Source organism: Mirounga angustirostris, unplaced genomic scaffold (genome assembly GCF_029215605.1).
Source record: "Mirounga angustirostris isolate CCGP_5_RB_7025 unplaced genomic scaffold, mMirAng1.0.hap1 SCAF_7, whole genome shotgun sequence".
NCBI lineage: Eukaryota > Metazoa > Chordata > Mammalia > Carnivora > Phocidae > Mirounga > Mirounga angustirostris.
Genome location: NW_026991715.1, coordinates 5,381,971 through 5,395,914, shown reverse-complemented (window position 1 = coordinate 5,395,914; position 13,944 = coordinate 5,381,971). Strand labels below are relative to the sequence as shown.

The following is a 13,944-nucleotide window of genomic DNA, read 5'->3' as shown; positions in this document are numbered from 1 at the left end:
GAGAACCTACAATAGGCCAGGGACTACTATGTGATGGGGTTCTGCAGAAAATAGACGTTACATATACTTTTTTTTTTTTTAAGATTTATTTATTTTAGAGAAAGGGAGACAGGGAAAGGGAGGGAAAGTGTTAAGCAGACTCTGTACCTGTGTGCACAGCCTGACCTGGGGCTTGATCTCATGACCCTGATATGACAACCTGAGGCAAAACCAAGAGCTGGGCATTTAACTGACTGTGTCTCTCAGATGCCCCCACACTTCTCAACACTAAAATCGAGTATGGATTTTTGATGAGAATGAGCATAACAATTGAAATCATTAATGGAAAATGGAAAACCAGAATGACAAAATTATTTTTGGCAGTGAGAAAAAGTCAACAACTTTGGATAATGATATATTGAATTTGAGTTGTCAATAATATTCATTGATTTTTTTATTCATAGATTTTAAAGACTAACTTATGATCCACCAGTTCATGGAAGGCATCGATGCCCTTAAATCTCAATCCATGTCCTTACCGAATTTTACTGAGCTGTTGGTCAAACCAGTCAAAACAGCAAGACCTACTTAAACATGTATACATCTGCAACATCATTCAAAGGTTAATCTTTTCATATACCTAACGTTATAGCAAAACAGTGGCCACATTCCAGGCCATCAAAATAGAGTGTAGAGGTTTATTTCATAATGAAGTATCTCAATAATCACTAAAATAAAACAGAAAAATACACATTATTTATATTTTATCAGGGACATATTTGTACATTTGCTTCCCAAAGGGAAAACCAAAACACATTTCATTCAAACTTAAAAGAGTGTTTTTGTTGTTGTTTTTAAGATTCATGGTGCTTGAACTTACAACCCTGAGATCAAGAGTCACATGCTCTACTGACTAAGCCAGACAGGAACCCCAAATTTATGAATAGTTCTTAAAGACGGCAAATAACTTGTTTTATATGTTATTTATTTTTCATGATTTGCAGCAGTGTTTTCTTAAATTCTCTCTGTGTGTATAAGTATGTATGCATGTATATCTATTTATTGAGGGATAGATCATACATAGTGAATTTGTGCACATATAGTAAAGGGAACACTTAAGTCACTACCCACATCTAAACAATTTCATTATTTAGGAAACAATATGATTCTCTATATAAAGAATTAATGAAATATAATTCAATTTTGAGGAGTTAATAAAACTGGCCCAATTAAAATATATTCTCATTTTAACTGAATAAAATTTTCATTTTTTACATTTAAATGCTGATATTTACAAATTACAGATTAAATTATAAATACAGATTAAGCTAGTTTTTATAGTATATCATTACTTATTATTTTAGAAAGATGTATAAATAATACATTTCATTTTCTTTAAGCTTTATCCAAATAAAAAATGAGACAGAAAATTGAGTTCCATATGCTATTCATTTATTCAGGTATTTAAAGGATATTATTGAGCAACTACTATATACCAGGCATTGTGTAGCCATTCAGTTTATACAGAGGGCAAAACAACGATTTCACATTGGGAAGTTTAAGTTCTGATGAGTTAGAATGACCATAAAAAATAAATTTAGTTCATAAGTTTATTGAATATGTAAAAGATGAAAAGTGTTTTGCAAAATGCATCAAAGGACAGCACAGTAAGGAGAAATAGGCAAGTCGGGGGTTACTGAGATTTTAAGTACACTGTTCAGGGTAGGTCTCATTTAAAAAGTGACCTTTGACAAAAGATTGAACTGCATTTAAGAATACGGAATTAAGACTACATGGAGCTGACAGCTTTCTCAATAGACCACTATCATCAGTTGATTCAAACAAATAAATGGCCATGTTGTAAACCAAGCCCACTTCCAAAGCTTGTTGAGAGTCTGTTGACTTGAACTGCAAAACCTGCATCACTCTCATTTTATTATGCTTCTAAATGTAAATGAGTTTGAGATTTACGCCACTGCATTTTAGCTCTATTTTTTCTATTTTAGGAAAAGAGTGGAGTTCATGATGGGGCATGAGAATCACAGTTTCACCAGTGATTTCATTCTTTTAGGACTCTTTTCTTCTTCTCAATCAAGTCTAGTTTTCATCTCCTTTATATTCATCATTTTTATTATGACTATAACAGAAAACACAATCATGATCCTCCTTATCCTCAGGGACTCAAGACTCCATACTCCAATGTATTTCCTGCTCAGCCATCTGTCTTTCATGGACATCTTGCATATTTCCAACATTGTTCCCAAAATGGTCACTGACTTTCTGTCAGGCAGCAGAACTATTTCATTCACAGGTTGTGGCTTCCAGATATTTCTATCCCTCACCCTCCTGGGTGGTGAGTGCCTTCTCCTGGCGGCAATGTCTTATGATCACTATGTAGCCATCTGTCACCCACTGCACTATCCCATTCTTATGAATGACTATGTCCGCATTCTCATGGCTAGAGGGTCCTGGATTGTTGGGACCGTCAACTTCATAGTCCACACAGCTTATGCACTCCAGTTTCCCTTCTGTGGCCCAAGAGCCATTGATCACTTTTTCTGTGAAGTCCCTGCCATGTTGAAGTTGTCCTGTGTGAACACAACACTCTCTGAACGAGGAGTTTATGTAAGTGGCTTAATTTTTCTCCTTGTCCCTTCCTCCCTAATCCTTGCTTCTTATGTCCAAATTCTCCTTACTGTTCTTCAAATGAAATCATCAGAAGTACGGAAAAAGTCATTTTCTACCTGTTCCTTCCACATGATTGTGGTCACAATGTACTATGGGCCATTTATTTTCACATACATGAGACCCAAATCATACCACACTCCGGGCCAGGACAAATATTTGGCAATATTCTATACCATCCTCACACCCACAATGAACCCTATCATCTACAGTTTTAGGAATAAAGATGTTCTGAAGGCAATGAAAAATATGCTCAAAGTAACTTTCTCCATTAAAGATAGTAATAAAAATGCTTGAAGCATGTGTTTTCTATATCAATATTCAATGCTTAGAGATTATCCATTAATCATATCTTTAGAAAGAAAATCAAAGTTTCTATCCATCAAGAGTGGAAAGTGGATTTTTCCAAACCTCCAATGAAAATTAAAAGAAAGTTTTACAGGTATTTGTTTTATAAATACATACATCCAGAAATGTACTGTTTCCTCCCATGAAAAATTCTAAGATCTTATAAAAATTGACTTTTATAATACTATCACGTTATATGGGATCTATCCATATAACTTTTGTATTTCATGAAACAGTAAAATTATAATTCCAAGGTTACAAGCAGTTATCAAAAATTCATAAAAAATTATAGGCAAGGGCGCCTGGGTGGCTCAGTCGTTGGGCGTCTGCCTTCGGCTCAGGTCATGATCCCAGGGTCCTGGGATCGAGTCCCGTGTCGGGCTCCCTGCTCGGCGGGAGGCCTGCTTCTCCCTCTCCCACTCCCCCTGCTTGTGTTCCTGCTCTCGCTATCTCTCTCTGTCAAATAAATGAATAAAAAAATCTTAAAAAAAAATTTATAGGCAAAATGAGTGCAGGTGTTCAAGAGGTAAAAATTCTAGTTATATGATACATAAGTTAAAAATAAGTAAGTCCTGTGATGTAATGTAGAGCATGGTGACTGTAGTTAACAATGGTCTGTTGTATATAAGAAAGTGGCTGAGAGTGTAGGTTTTAGTAGTTCTCATCATAACAAAATGAATTGTAGCTCTGTGTGGTGACAGATGATAACTAAACTTATTTTGATAATTATTTTATAATATATAGATATATCAAATTTTTATGCAGTACACCTAAGAACAGTAGAATTATATCAATTATACCTCAATAAAACAGAAACATAAACCAATGTATTTTAGTATTTAATAAATCATATATTATTATGTATTTTAATATACTAATACATTATGTAACTTATTTGATATACTCAATGCATTAAATATTATTTAGTAAGAATAACATTTATTAAGAGTTATTTAAGAACTAGCATTCAATTTCTATTAATATGAGTTCTAAATCATGAAAACACTTCCATTTGAAATCCACAATCCCTGTTTTCTTGCACAATGATGTAAACAAATATTGCATGCAAGAACCTCCATACATCAATTGCATCCCTGTCCTGGTACCCCTGGATCTTTTTTGTATTGTGAATGTCTGAGTGAGAGGACTACACCTCTGTACAGAGAAAGTGATGGAGAGGGGCCAAAAACAATCTAGCAGGCACAAGCATTTTCTGTTTTTGCTCCCTTTCAAACTTAATTGAGAGGGAATCTGGGAAACAAAATGTCAGAACTACATTAAATCACAAACCAGCACAACGACATGCATCACTCTGCCCTCACCTGGAAGTTTCAAAAAAAACACAAAACTTTTCGGAACTCCACTTGAAATATCCATTGTTCATTGAATAGTTTGTTTTGAAACCTTTGTTACTGAAGTGAGAAATATATATACATACACTTACATATATACATTAATTGTGGTACAATGAAAGTACTCATCCTTTCTAGAAGCAAACACAAAATATTTAATGTGTGTATTAAAATTGTGTCTTGTTTTAGGTACACATATAGGGTTACATTTTGTAACATTTTTAGCATTTTATCCTAAAAATTAGTGCAAAGAAGAAAAATATTTTTTAAGACTTTATTTTTTAAGATTTTATTTATTATCAATTGCCTTATAGAAGTAGTTGCTCCCATGTTAGAGGCATAGATATTTACAATTGTTAGATCTTCTTGTTGGATAGACCCATTAAGTAGGATATAGTGTCCTTCCTCATCTCTTATAATCTTTGGTTTAAAATCGAATTTGTCTGATATAAGGATTGCCACCCCAGCTTTCCATTAGCATTGGAAATGCCTTTCCACCCCTTCACTTTTGATCTCGGGGTGTCTTTGGGTCTAAAATGAGTCTCTTGCAGACAGCATATCGATGGGTCTTGTTTTTTAATCCACTCTGATAGCCTATGTCTTTTGATTGGGGCATTTAGCCCATTTACATTCCGGGTAACTATTGAAAGATAGGAATTTAGTGCCATTGTATTGCCTGTAAGGTGACTGTTACCGTATATTGTCTGTGTTCCTTTCTGGTCTATGTTGCTTTTAGGCTCTCTCTTTGCTTAGAGGACCCCTTTCAAGATTTCCTGTAGGGCTGGTTTTGTGTTTGCAAATTCCTTTAGTTTTTCTTTGTCCTGGAAGCTTTTTATCTCTCCTATTTTCAATGACAGCCTAGCTGGATATAGTATTCTTGACTGCATATTTTTCTCATTTAGTGCTCTGAATATATCATGCCAGTCCTTTCTGGCTTGTCAGGTCTCTGTGGATAGGTCTGTTGCCAATCTAATATTTCTACCATTGTAGGTTACAGACCTCTTGTCCCGAGCTGCCTTCAGGATTTTCTCTTTGTCTCTGAGACTCATAAGTTTTACTATTAGATGTCGGGGTGTTGACCTATTTTTATTGATTTTGAAGGGGGTTCTCTGTGCCTCCTGGATTTTGATGCCTGTTTCTTTCCCCAAATTAGGGAAGTTCTCTGCTGTAATTTGCTCCAATATACCTTCTGCCCCTCTCCCTCTTTGTTCTTCTTCTGGGATCCCAATTATTCTAATATTGTTTCGTCTTATGGTATCACTTATCTCTCGAATTCTGCCCTCGTGATCCAGTAGTTGGTTATCTCTCTTTTTCTCAGCTTCTTTATTTTCCAACATTTGGTCTTCTATATCACTAATTTTTCACTAATTTTTTCTTCTGCCTCATTTATCCTAGCAGTTAGAGCTCCATTTTTGATTGCACCTCATTAATAGCCTTTTTGATTTCAACTTGGTTAGATTTTAGTTCTTTTATTTCTCCAGAAACGGTTTCTCTAATATCTCCCATGCTTTTTTCAAGCCCAGCTAGTATCTTTAAAATCATGATTCTGAACTCTAGGTCCAACATCGTACTAATGTCCGTATTGAGTAGGTGATTTTTTTCATCTTGTCATTTTGTGCAGAGCACAATAGATGAATGAGAGAACAAAATGCTAAGAGGGTAACAATGACACCAGAAACATATACACTAAACAAATCAGAAAAGACCTGAAACTGGGGGAAAAGAAAGGGAAAGAAAAAAAGAAAAAAAAAGAAAAAGATTAAAAAAAAAACAGGATATGATCAAATATGATCAGGCTGGTTCATAGATCAGTGCCACACACTAGATTTTGGGTGTATTTTGGTCTGTTAGGAGAAACTGCCTCCCAAAAGTTTAAAGAAAGAAAAACTTACATATGTACAAAAATAAGGTTAAATACGAAGAAGGGATGGAATATGACTGGAAAGATGAAAATTATAATAGAATCGATAAGAAGTTGTTTGAAAAAAGAAAGAAGAGGAATAAAAAAAAAAAGAGGGCGAGAATGTGATCAGGCAGGAGACTAGAACAAAGCCATACACTAGAGATTTAGGGTATATTTTGGTGTGTTAGAAGCAGCTTTAACCCAAAATTTTAGACAGAACAACATATATATATATATATATATATATATATATATATATATATATATATATATATATATATACATATACCAAAAATAACTTTAAACTACTATGAAGGGATAGAATATGACTCTTAAATGAAATTTTTTTTTTTAAAGGGAATGATAAGTTGTTGGTTGAAAAAGGGAAAAAGAAAAAAAATTTTTAAAAAAAGCAAAAGAAAAAAAGAAAATTAAAAATATTCACTTTGAAAGACCAAAGAATCATGGGAAAAAAAGCCATGAAATCCATGTGCTGTATTCCCCTAGTGCTGGAGATCTGCCATTCTCATTGATTGGTAAACTTGGTCATGGCTGGCTGATTTTTTTTTTTTTAAGATTTTATTTATTTATTTGACAGAGAGAGACACAGTGAGAGAGGGAACACAAGCAGGCGGAGTGGGAGAGGGAGGGGAACACAAGACGCCGGAGGATCAGGGAACCTGATGCGGGACCCTGGGATCATGACCTGAGCCGAAGGCAGACGCCTAATGACTGAGCCACCCAGGTGCCCCTCGGCTGGCTGTTCTTGCTGATCTTTTGGCAAAGGGTCCTGTTGCTGAGGTTCTCAAATGTCTTTTCCCGAGGAGTAATTACCCTGCCCTTGCTGGGGGCAGAGCTAAGTAATCTGCTCGGGTTTGCTCTCAGGAGCTTTTGTTCCCTGCAAGCTTTCTGTACAGCTTTGGAGGCAGAGAGTGAAAATGGCAGCCTCCCAATCTCCGCCCCAGAGGAGCCAAGAACTCGGGGCCCCGCTTCTCAGTGAGCCCCCAGAAAAAAGCAGTCAATCACTCCCATCTCCCGATCCCGTATGGATTCTCTGAACCCAGCAGATTCCTGAGGTGGCTCCTGCGCCGCTCCTCCTGGGGGAGGAAGGTGAGTCTCCCCAGATCTGCCACTTGTTGGGTCCCTGCTGAAGGAACAGTGGCCTGACTGTGCCCCGGATCACAGTTTATGGCAACCCTGAGCTGAGAGCTGACTCCTCGGCTCTGTCTCTGCAGCCAGCTTCCCCGCTCCGCTACCTGGGAGCTCAGCCACACTCAGGCACCCCTGGTCTTTCTGTGACTCCAAGGGTCTTGAGACCACACTGTCCCACAAGGGTTCCACCCCCCGCTTAGCCACTGAGCAACGTCCCTCAGCGGAGCCGACTTCTCAAAGTTCCAATTTTGTGCTCGGCTACTCTATCACTTGCCAGAAACGGCTGACGGAGGCCCCCTCCCCCACCGTCTGTCTTCCCAAATATCACCTCGGATTCACTTCTCCGCACGTCCTACCTTCCAGAAAGTGGTCGCTTTTCTGTTCAGAGAGTTGCTGCTATTCTTCTCTTCGATATCCTGTTGAGTTCGTAGATGTTCAGAATGGTTTGATCCCTACCTAGCTTAATTCCTAGGACCAGACAAAATTTAGATCTCCTACTCCTCCGCCATCTTGCTCCTCCCCTGCAATCTATCTTCTGTAGTGATGGGTCTATTATAGGACTCAGTCTGTTTTCTTAATTAAGTTATTTTCTTCATTGTTGATTTCAAGTGTTCTTTGTATATTTAGAACACAATTGTTTTTCACCTGTATCCTTTGGAAAGAGATCCTTTTTTTCAAGATTTTCTGAGTCTGGAGCTTGCTGTTTATTTTTGAGTTTTTCCTGTCAGAGATCATAAGATTTTCATTTTAATAAATTGCAGCTTATTGATTTATTTTTTTACAAATAACGTATGCCTTGGGATTGGAGCCGGCCTGGCTTGTGAGCTACACTGAGGAGCCGGAGGTGGGGCTGCAGTTACCTCCAAATCTGCCCCTGGTCCCTGGCCCCTGAGGCATGGTGTGTGGGGCGAAATTGAAACAGCCCAGGGAGTTCGAGGCCGGGCTGTGGAGTCCTGGTTCCCCAAAGTGGCGGTGCTGCGCCCCTCTGCCCGGCCCCACTCCAGGTCAGGCCCCCTGGACACAGAGACTCCACCGCTTCTCCAGAGCAGACCCCACCACCGACTCTGCAGCACCCCAACCTGCCCCACAACAATCCATGCCTTCCAACACTAGGACAAACTTTTCAGAACATAAAACAAGAATATAGTCCTTATCAGAGTTGGAGACATTTAGAAGCTGTTCTGAATCAGAGTGAAGCTTGTACTTTGGAAAGTCAGCCTCATTCCTCAGCACTCACAGCCCCTAGTTCTCCAGGTTCCTCAGGGATGAAGAAGGACCAGCCCTCTTTTCCCCTCTGACAAGTCAGAATAATATGTGAGCATCTCTTAAAAGACTATGAAGAGAAAATCCGGGAGGAGTATGAGCAAATCCTCAATACCAAACTAGCAGAACAATATGAGCCTCTTGTGAAATGCACACATGATCAGATTATGTGACGATATGGGACAAGGACAACAAGCTATGTGTCCTGAAGCTTTCTGGCATATCTGGGTACCAGGTTTGACCTCAAGAGATGGCTGCTGTACACTTTTTGCAACTGGTATGTTACCACATTTCAGCTCCAACATGGCATCCTGTGAACATGTAAACGTTTCTTCAGGTGCATTTCATACAACTTGGAAGACCTTTAAACTTTCTGGTTGCCACAAACATATCATTTTTTTCTGCTCATCCAATAAACAGCCGTGCCCTACTGTGATAGATTTTCCAAACAAAAATACCTGGAGCAGCAGTTTAGCAAAATATGCCCTCAGTGGCACTCAACAAATGGGGTTTCCCCAAGCACGGTTCTGTAAGAAGTGTGTGTGAGAGTGTGTGTATGTGTTTGTGCGTGTGTGTCTGTGTGTATTTTAAGTTATTATTGGAATTGTGCAAATATTTTTTTGATCTTGGGGGTTCTGGCTGTGAATTTGATGCATGACAATTATAGTTAAAAACATTTGCTTGGTCTACAGAAGATCATTAATGTTTTGTGACCATATAAGTTGTCACGGTAAATTGTTTTATGTTGTAGGTGTTATTGTTAAATACAGGGACTGTTTCCAGGCACAGAATATGGATCATAAGTTAGGATGGGCATTAGGGGTGATTATGAGGACGTAGCAAAAGTCTCTGGTCCTAGGTCTACAAATGTGTGGTGAGGAATTAGGACAAACTGGAGACGGGCCGTTTGACACATGGACTCTGCCTCGCCGTGTTGAAAAATACTTTGATTCCAAGCCTTCAAATACCCATGTGGAGTCTGTGCTCACCTCATTCACACAGAGAGCCCCTGGACACAGAACCGCTAAAAAGAAAAGGTCTCCCTGCAGCAGGAGCATCAGGGCTTGCTTGGGAGCATAACACAGGTGAGTGTGGGGCTGGGCCAGCCCCTGGTGGCCCTGCTACTTGGAAGGAGCCCCTCTGCCTTTGTATCAGTTATTAAAAACAGAATTTGGATCCTTTGGTCAGGCTCCCCCAAATTCTTCTAAGAAGTGAGCATGTTCAACTGCTTGAGCTTTGTTGTGGCAACCCCCTGCCCAAAGTTGCTTTCGGACTGTTCTTCACCTTGTTTCCAAGGCTGTGCAACAGAATGTAGCCTCTGTTTTGAGGAGGTGGAAGTTAAGTATACATTTATTTTTTACTGTGACTTGTTCAGGACCCCATTTTACAGAATACCTTGTTTCCTTTATTATTGTTTCTGGAAAGGAAAGTTCTATTAAAATTGTCCTAGTTTGAATAGAGAACAGTTTTATTAATTAGGGCTTATGGTTTAGGAAAATGGTCCAGTTTCACCCTTCTGCCATCATGCAATCCAGTTGTCCCAACATCATTTGTGGAAGAGACTGTCTTCTTTTTCCACCAGATTTTTTTTCACGATGTGTTGTTGAAGATTGGTCCAGGGTCCATTTTTTGGTTCTCTATTCTGTTCCTTTGATCTATGTGTCTGTTTAAGAACCAGCACAATACTATCTCAATGACTACAGCTTTGTAATAGAGCTTAAAATCTGGAAACGTGATTCTTCCAGTTTTGTTTTTCTCTTTCAGAATGATTATGGCTGTCAGAGTCTTTTGTGGTTCTAAACGAATTTTAGGATTACTTGTTCTAGTTCTGTGAAAAATGCTGCTTGTTTTTGAAAGGGACTGCAGTGAATGTGTAGATTGGTCATAGTAGTATAGACAGTTTAACAATATTCTTCCAATCCATTAGCATGGAGTGGTTTTCCATTTCTTTTTGTCCTCTTCAATTTCTTTAAGTGTTCTATAGTTTTCAGTGTAGAAATCTCTACCTCTTTGGTTAGGTTTATTCCCAGGTATCTTGGGTTTGGTGCTATTTTAAATGAGACTGATTCCTTGATTTCTTTTTCTGCTGCTTCATTACTGGCAATGCAACAGATTTCTGTATATTGGTTTTATATCCGGCAACACTGCTGAATATATTTATCAGCCCAGAAATTTGATGGTAGGGTCTTTTAAGTTTTATACATAGACTATCATGTCATCTGCATATACTGAAAGTTGAACATGTTTCTTGCCAATTTGGATGTTTTGTATTTTGTTTTGTAATTTTCTTATTGTTGCCTGATTGTTAAGTCTAGGATCTCCAGTACTATGTTAAATAATATTGGTGACAGTGGACTTCCCTGTCTTATTCCTGACTGTAATGGAAAAGCTCTCAGTTTTCCCATTCTGAGGATGATATTGGCCATGGGTCTTTATATATGGCTTTTGCTGTGTTGACTTTTGTTCCATCTATCCCAACTTTTACATAAAATGGAAGCCTTTTACATAGAATGGATGCTCTACTTTTTCAAATGTTTTGTTTTGTTTTGTTTTGTTTTCTGCACCTACTGAAAGGATCATATGGTTCTTACCCTTTCTTTTATTAATTTGCTGTATCACTTCGATAGATTTCTGAATATTGACCACCCTTGCAGCCCAGGAATAAGTCTCACTTGCTCATGGTGAATAATTCTTTTAATGGACTGTTGGGTTTGATTTGCTAGTATCTTATTGAGAATATCTGCATGCATAGTCATCAGGGGTAATGACCTGTTCTTTTTTTAGTTTAGTCTATTAGTTTTGGTGTCAGGGTAATGCTGCACTCATAGAATGAATTTGGAAGTTTTCCTTCCGTGTCTACTTTTTGGAACAGTTTGAGAAGAATAAGGTATTAACTTATTGTATAAATGTCTGGTAGAATTCCCCTAGGAAGCCATTTGGCCCTTGACTTTTGTTTTTTGGGACATTTCTGATTACTGAATCAACTTCTTTGTGGGTTTTGGATCTGTTCAAATTGCCTATTTCTCCCTATTTCAGTCTTGACAGTATGCATGTTTCTAAGGATTTATTAATTTCTTCCAGATTGACCAGTTTGTTGGCATATAAATGTTCATAACATTCTCTTAAAATTGTTTGTGTTTCTGTGGTGGTGCTTGTGATCTCTCCTCTTTCATTCATGATTTTGCTTATTTGATTCCTTTCTCTTTCATTTTGAGAATTCTGCCTTGGTGTTTATCTGTTTTATTAATTCTTTGAAAGAACCAGCTTAGTTTCACTGATCTGTTCTACTATTTTTTTTTCTTTTTCTCTATACCATATATCTGTGATCCAAACCTTTCCCTTCTTCTGCTTGCTATAGGCTTTATGTGCTGTTCCTTTTCTATGTCCTTTAGATATAAGTTTAGGTTGTGAATTTGAGGAGATGGAGGAATTTAACACAAGAGGAAGGAGGTAGTACTCGTAGCCACAGATTTAGTCAATACAGATATAAGATATCTGAACTAGAACTCCAAACCAAGATTATAAAACTACTAGCTGGATTTGAAAAAAGCATAGAAAACGCAAGAGAATCCGTGACTGTAGACATAAAATTCTAAAATCTAGTCAGGCCGAAAATAAAAATGCTATTACTGAGATGCAGTCTCATGTGCAGGCCATAAAAATGAGGATGAATGAAACAGAAGAGGAAATCAGTGATACAGAAGACAAAGTTATGGAAAATAAGGAAGCTGAACATGCGTACTATCACGACTGAAATAGGAAAGACAACTATTAGATCATGAAGGTAGACATACGGAACTCAGCAACTCCATAAGTGAAATAATATCTGTATTGAAAGAGTCCCAGAATAGGAGTAGGCAAAGGGGGCAGAAGGTTTATTCAAACAAATTAAAGTTCAGAACTTCCTTAAAGCAAGAAAAGAAACAGGCATTCAAGCCTAGAGGCACAGAGAACTCCCCTCAAAATCAACAAAAAGAAGTCAACACCACGACATACTATAGTGAAACTTGCAAATTTCAAAGATAAAGAGAAAATCCTAAAAGCAGCTTGGGACAAGATGTTCTGAAACTACAAAGGTTGACAGAGAAGGCTGGTAGCAGACCTGTCCACAGAGACCTGGCAGGGCAGAAAGGACTGGCATATTCAATGTGCTATGTTGGAAAAATATGCAGCCAACAATACTATATCCAGCTAGGCTGTTTTTCAGATAAACAAAATTAAAGGAATTCATGTACACCAACCCAGTCCTGCAAGAAATATTAAAGGGGACACATAGACCAGAAAGAGATCCTGAAACTAACAAAGACCAGAAAGGAACAGAGAAAATCCACAGGTACATCAACATTACAAGTAACACGATGGCACTAAATTCATATTTTTCAATAATTACTATAAATATAAATGAATAAAATGGTCCAATCAAAAGACAGAACGTGTCAGATTGGATTAAAAAAATGTTATACAAAAAAAAAAAGACTCATCAATATACTGACTATAAGAGATTCATTTTAGATACAAAGACACCTCTAGATTTAAAAATGAGGGGGTGAGAACCAATTATCATGCTAATGGACATCAAAAGAAAGCTGAAATCTTATGCCAGAAGAAACAGATTTTAAAACAAAGATTAAAAGATATGTAGAAGGACAATATATCATCATAAAAGGGTCATCCAACCAGACGATCTAACAAATGTAAATATTGATGCCCATAACTTAGGAGCAGTCAAATGTATAAAGTAATTAATAATCACCTTAAAGAATCTCACTGATAATAATACAATAATAGTGGTGGACATTAACACTCTACTCATAGCAAAGGATGAATTATCTAAGCAGAAGATAACCAAGGATACAAGGGCTTTGAATGACACACTGGACCAGCTGCACTTAATAGATATATTCAGAGCATTTCATCCTAAAGCAGCAGAAATTACATTCTTCTTGTGTACACATGGAACATTCTCCAGAATGGATTACATACTTGGTCATAAGTCAGGCTTCAACTTCTTGAAAAAGTTTGAGATCGTGCCATGCCTATTTTCAGACAACAAGGTGATGAAACTTGAAGTCAAACACAAGAAAAAATAGAAGGACCACACACATGGAGGTTAAAAACGTCCTACTGCAGAATTAATGGGTCAAACGCACATAAAGAATTTTAAAAAATAAATGGGAGAAAATGGAAATATGGAAGAAAATGGAAATGAAAACATGACAGTCGAGAATAATTGGGATGCAGCAATGACAGTGCTTTGAGGGA

At 37.7% G+C, this 13,944-nt stretch overlaps 1 protein-coding gene and 1 pseudogene across 1 annotated transcript; both read left to right on the top strand.

Annotated features, from left to right (window-relative positions):
* Positions 1 to 1,642: 1,642 nt before the first annotated feature.
* Positions 1,643 to 2,961, top strand: LOC135365305 (olfactory receptor 2AJ1-like). Its single transcript, XM_064595639.1, has one exon. The coding sequence runs from the start codon at positions 2,002 to 2,004 to the stop codon at positions 2,959 to 2,961; it is 960 nt and encodes a 319-aa protein (XP_064451709.1). The 5' UTR covers positions 1,643 to 2,001.
* A 5,353-nt stretch (positions 2,962 to 8,314) lies between these two features.
* On the top strand, positions 8,315 to 8,891 carry LOC135365239 (akirin-1-like; annotated as a pseudogene).
* Positions 8,892 to 13,944: the final 5,053 nt, after the last annotated feature.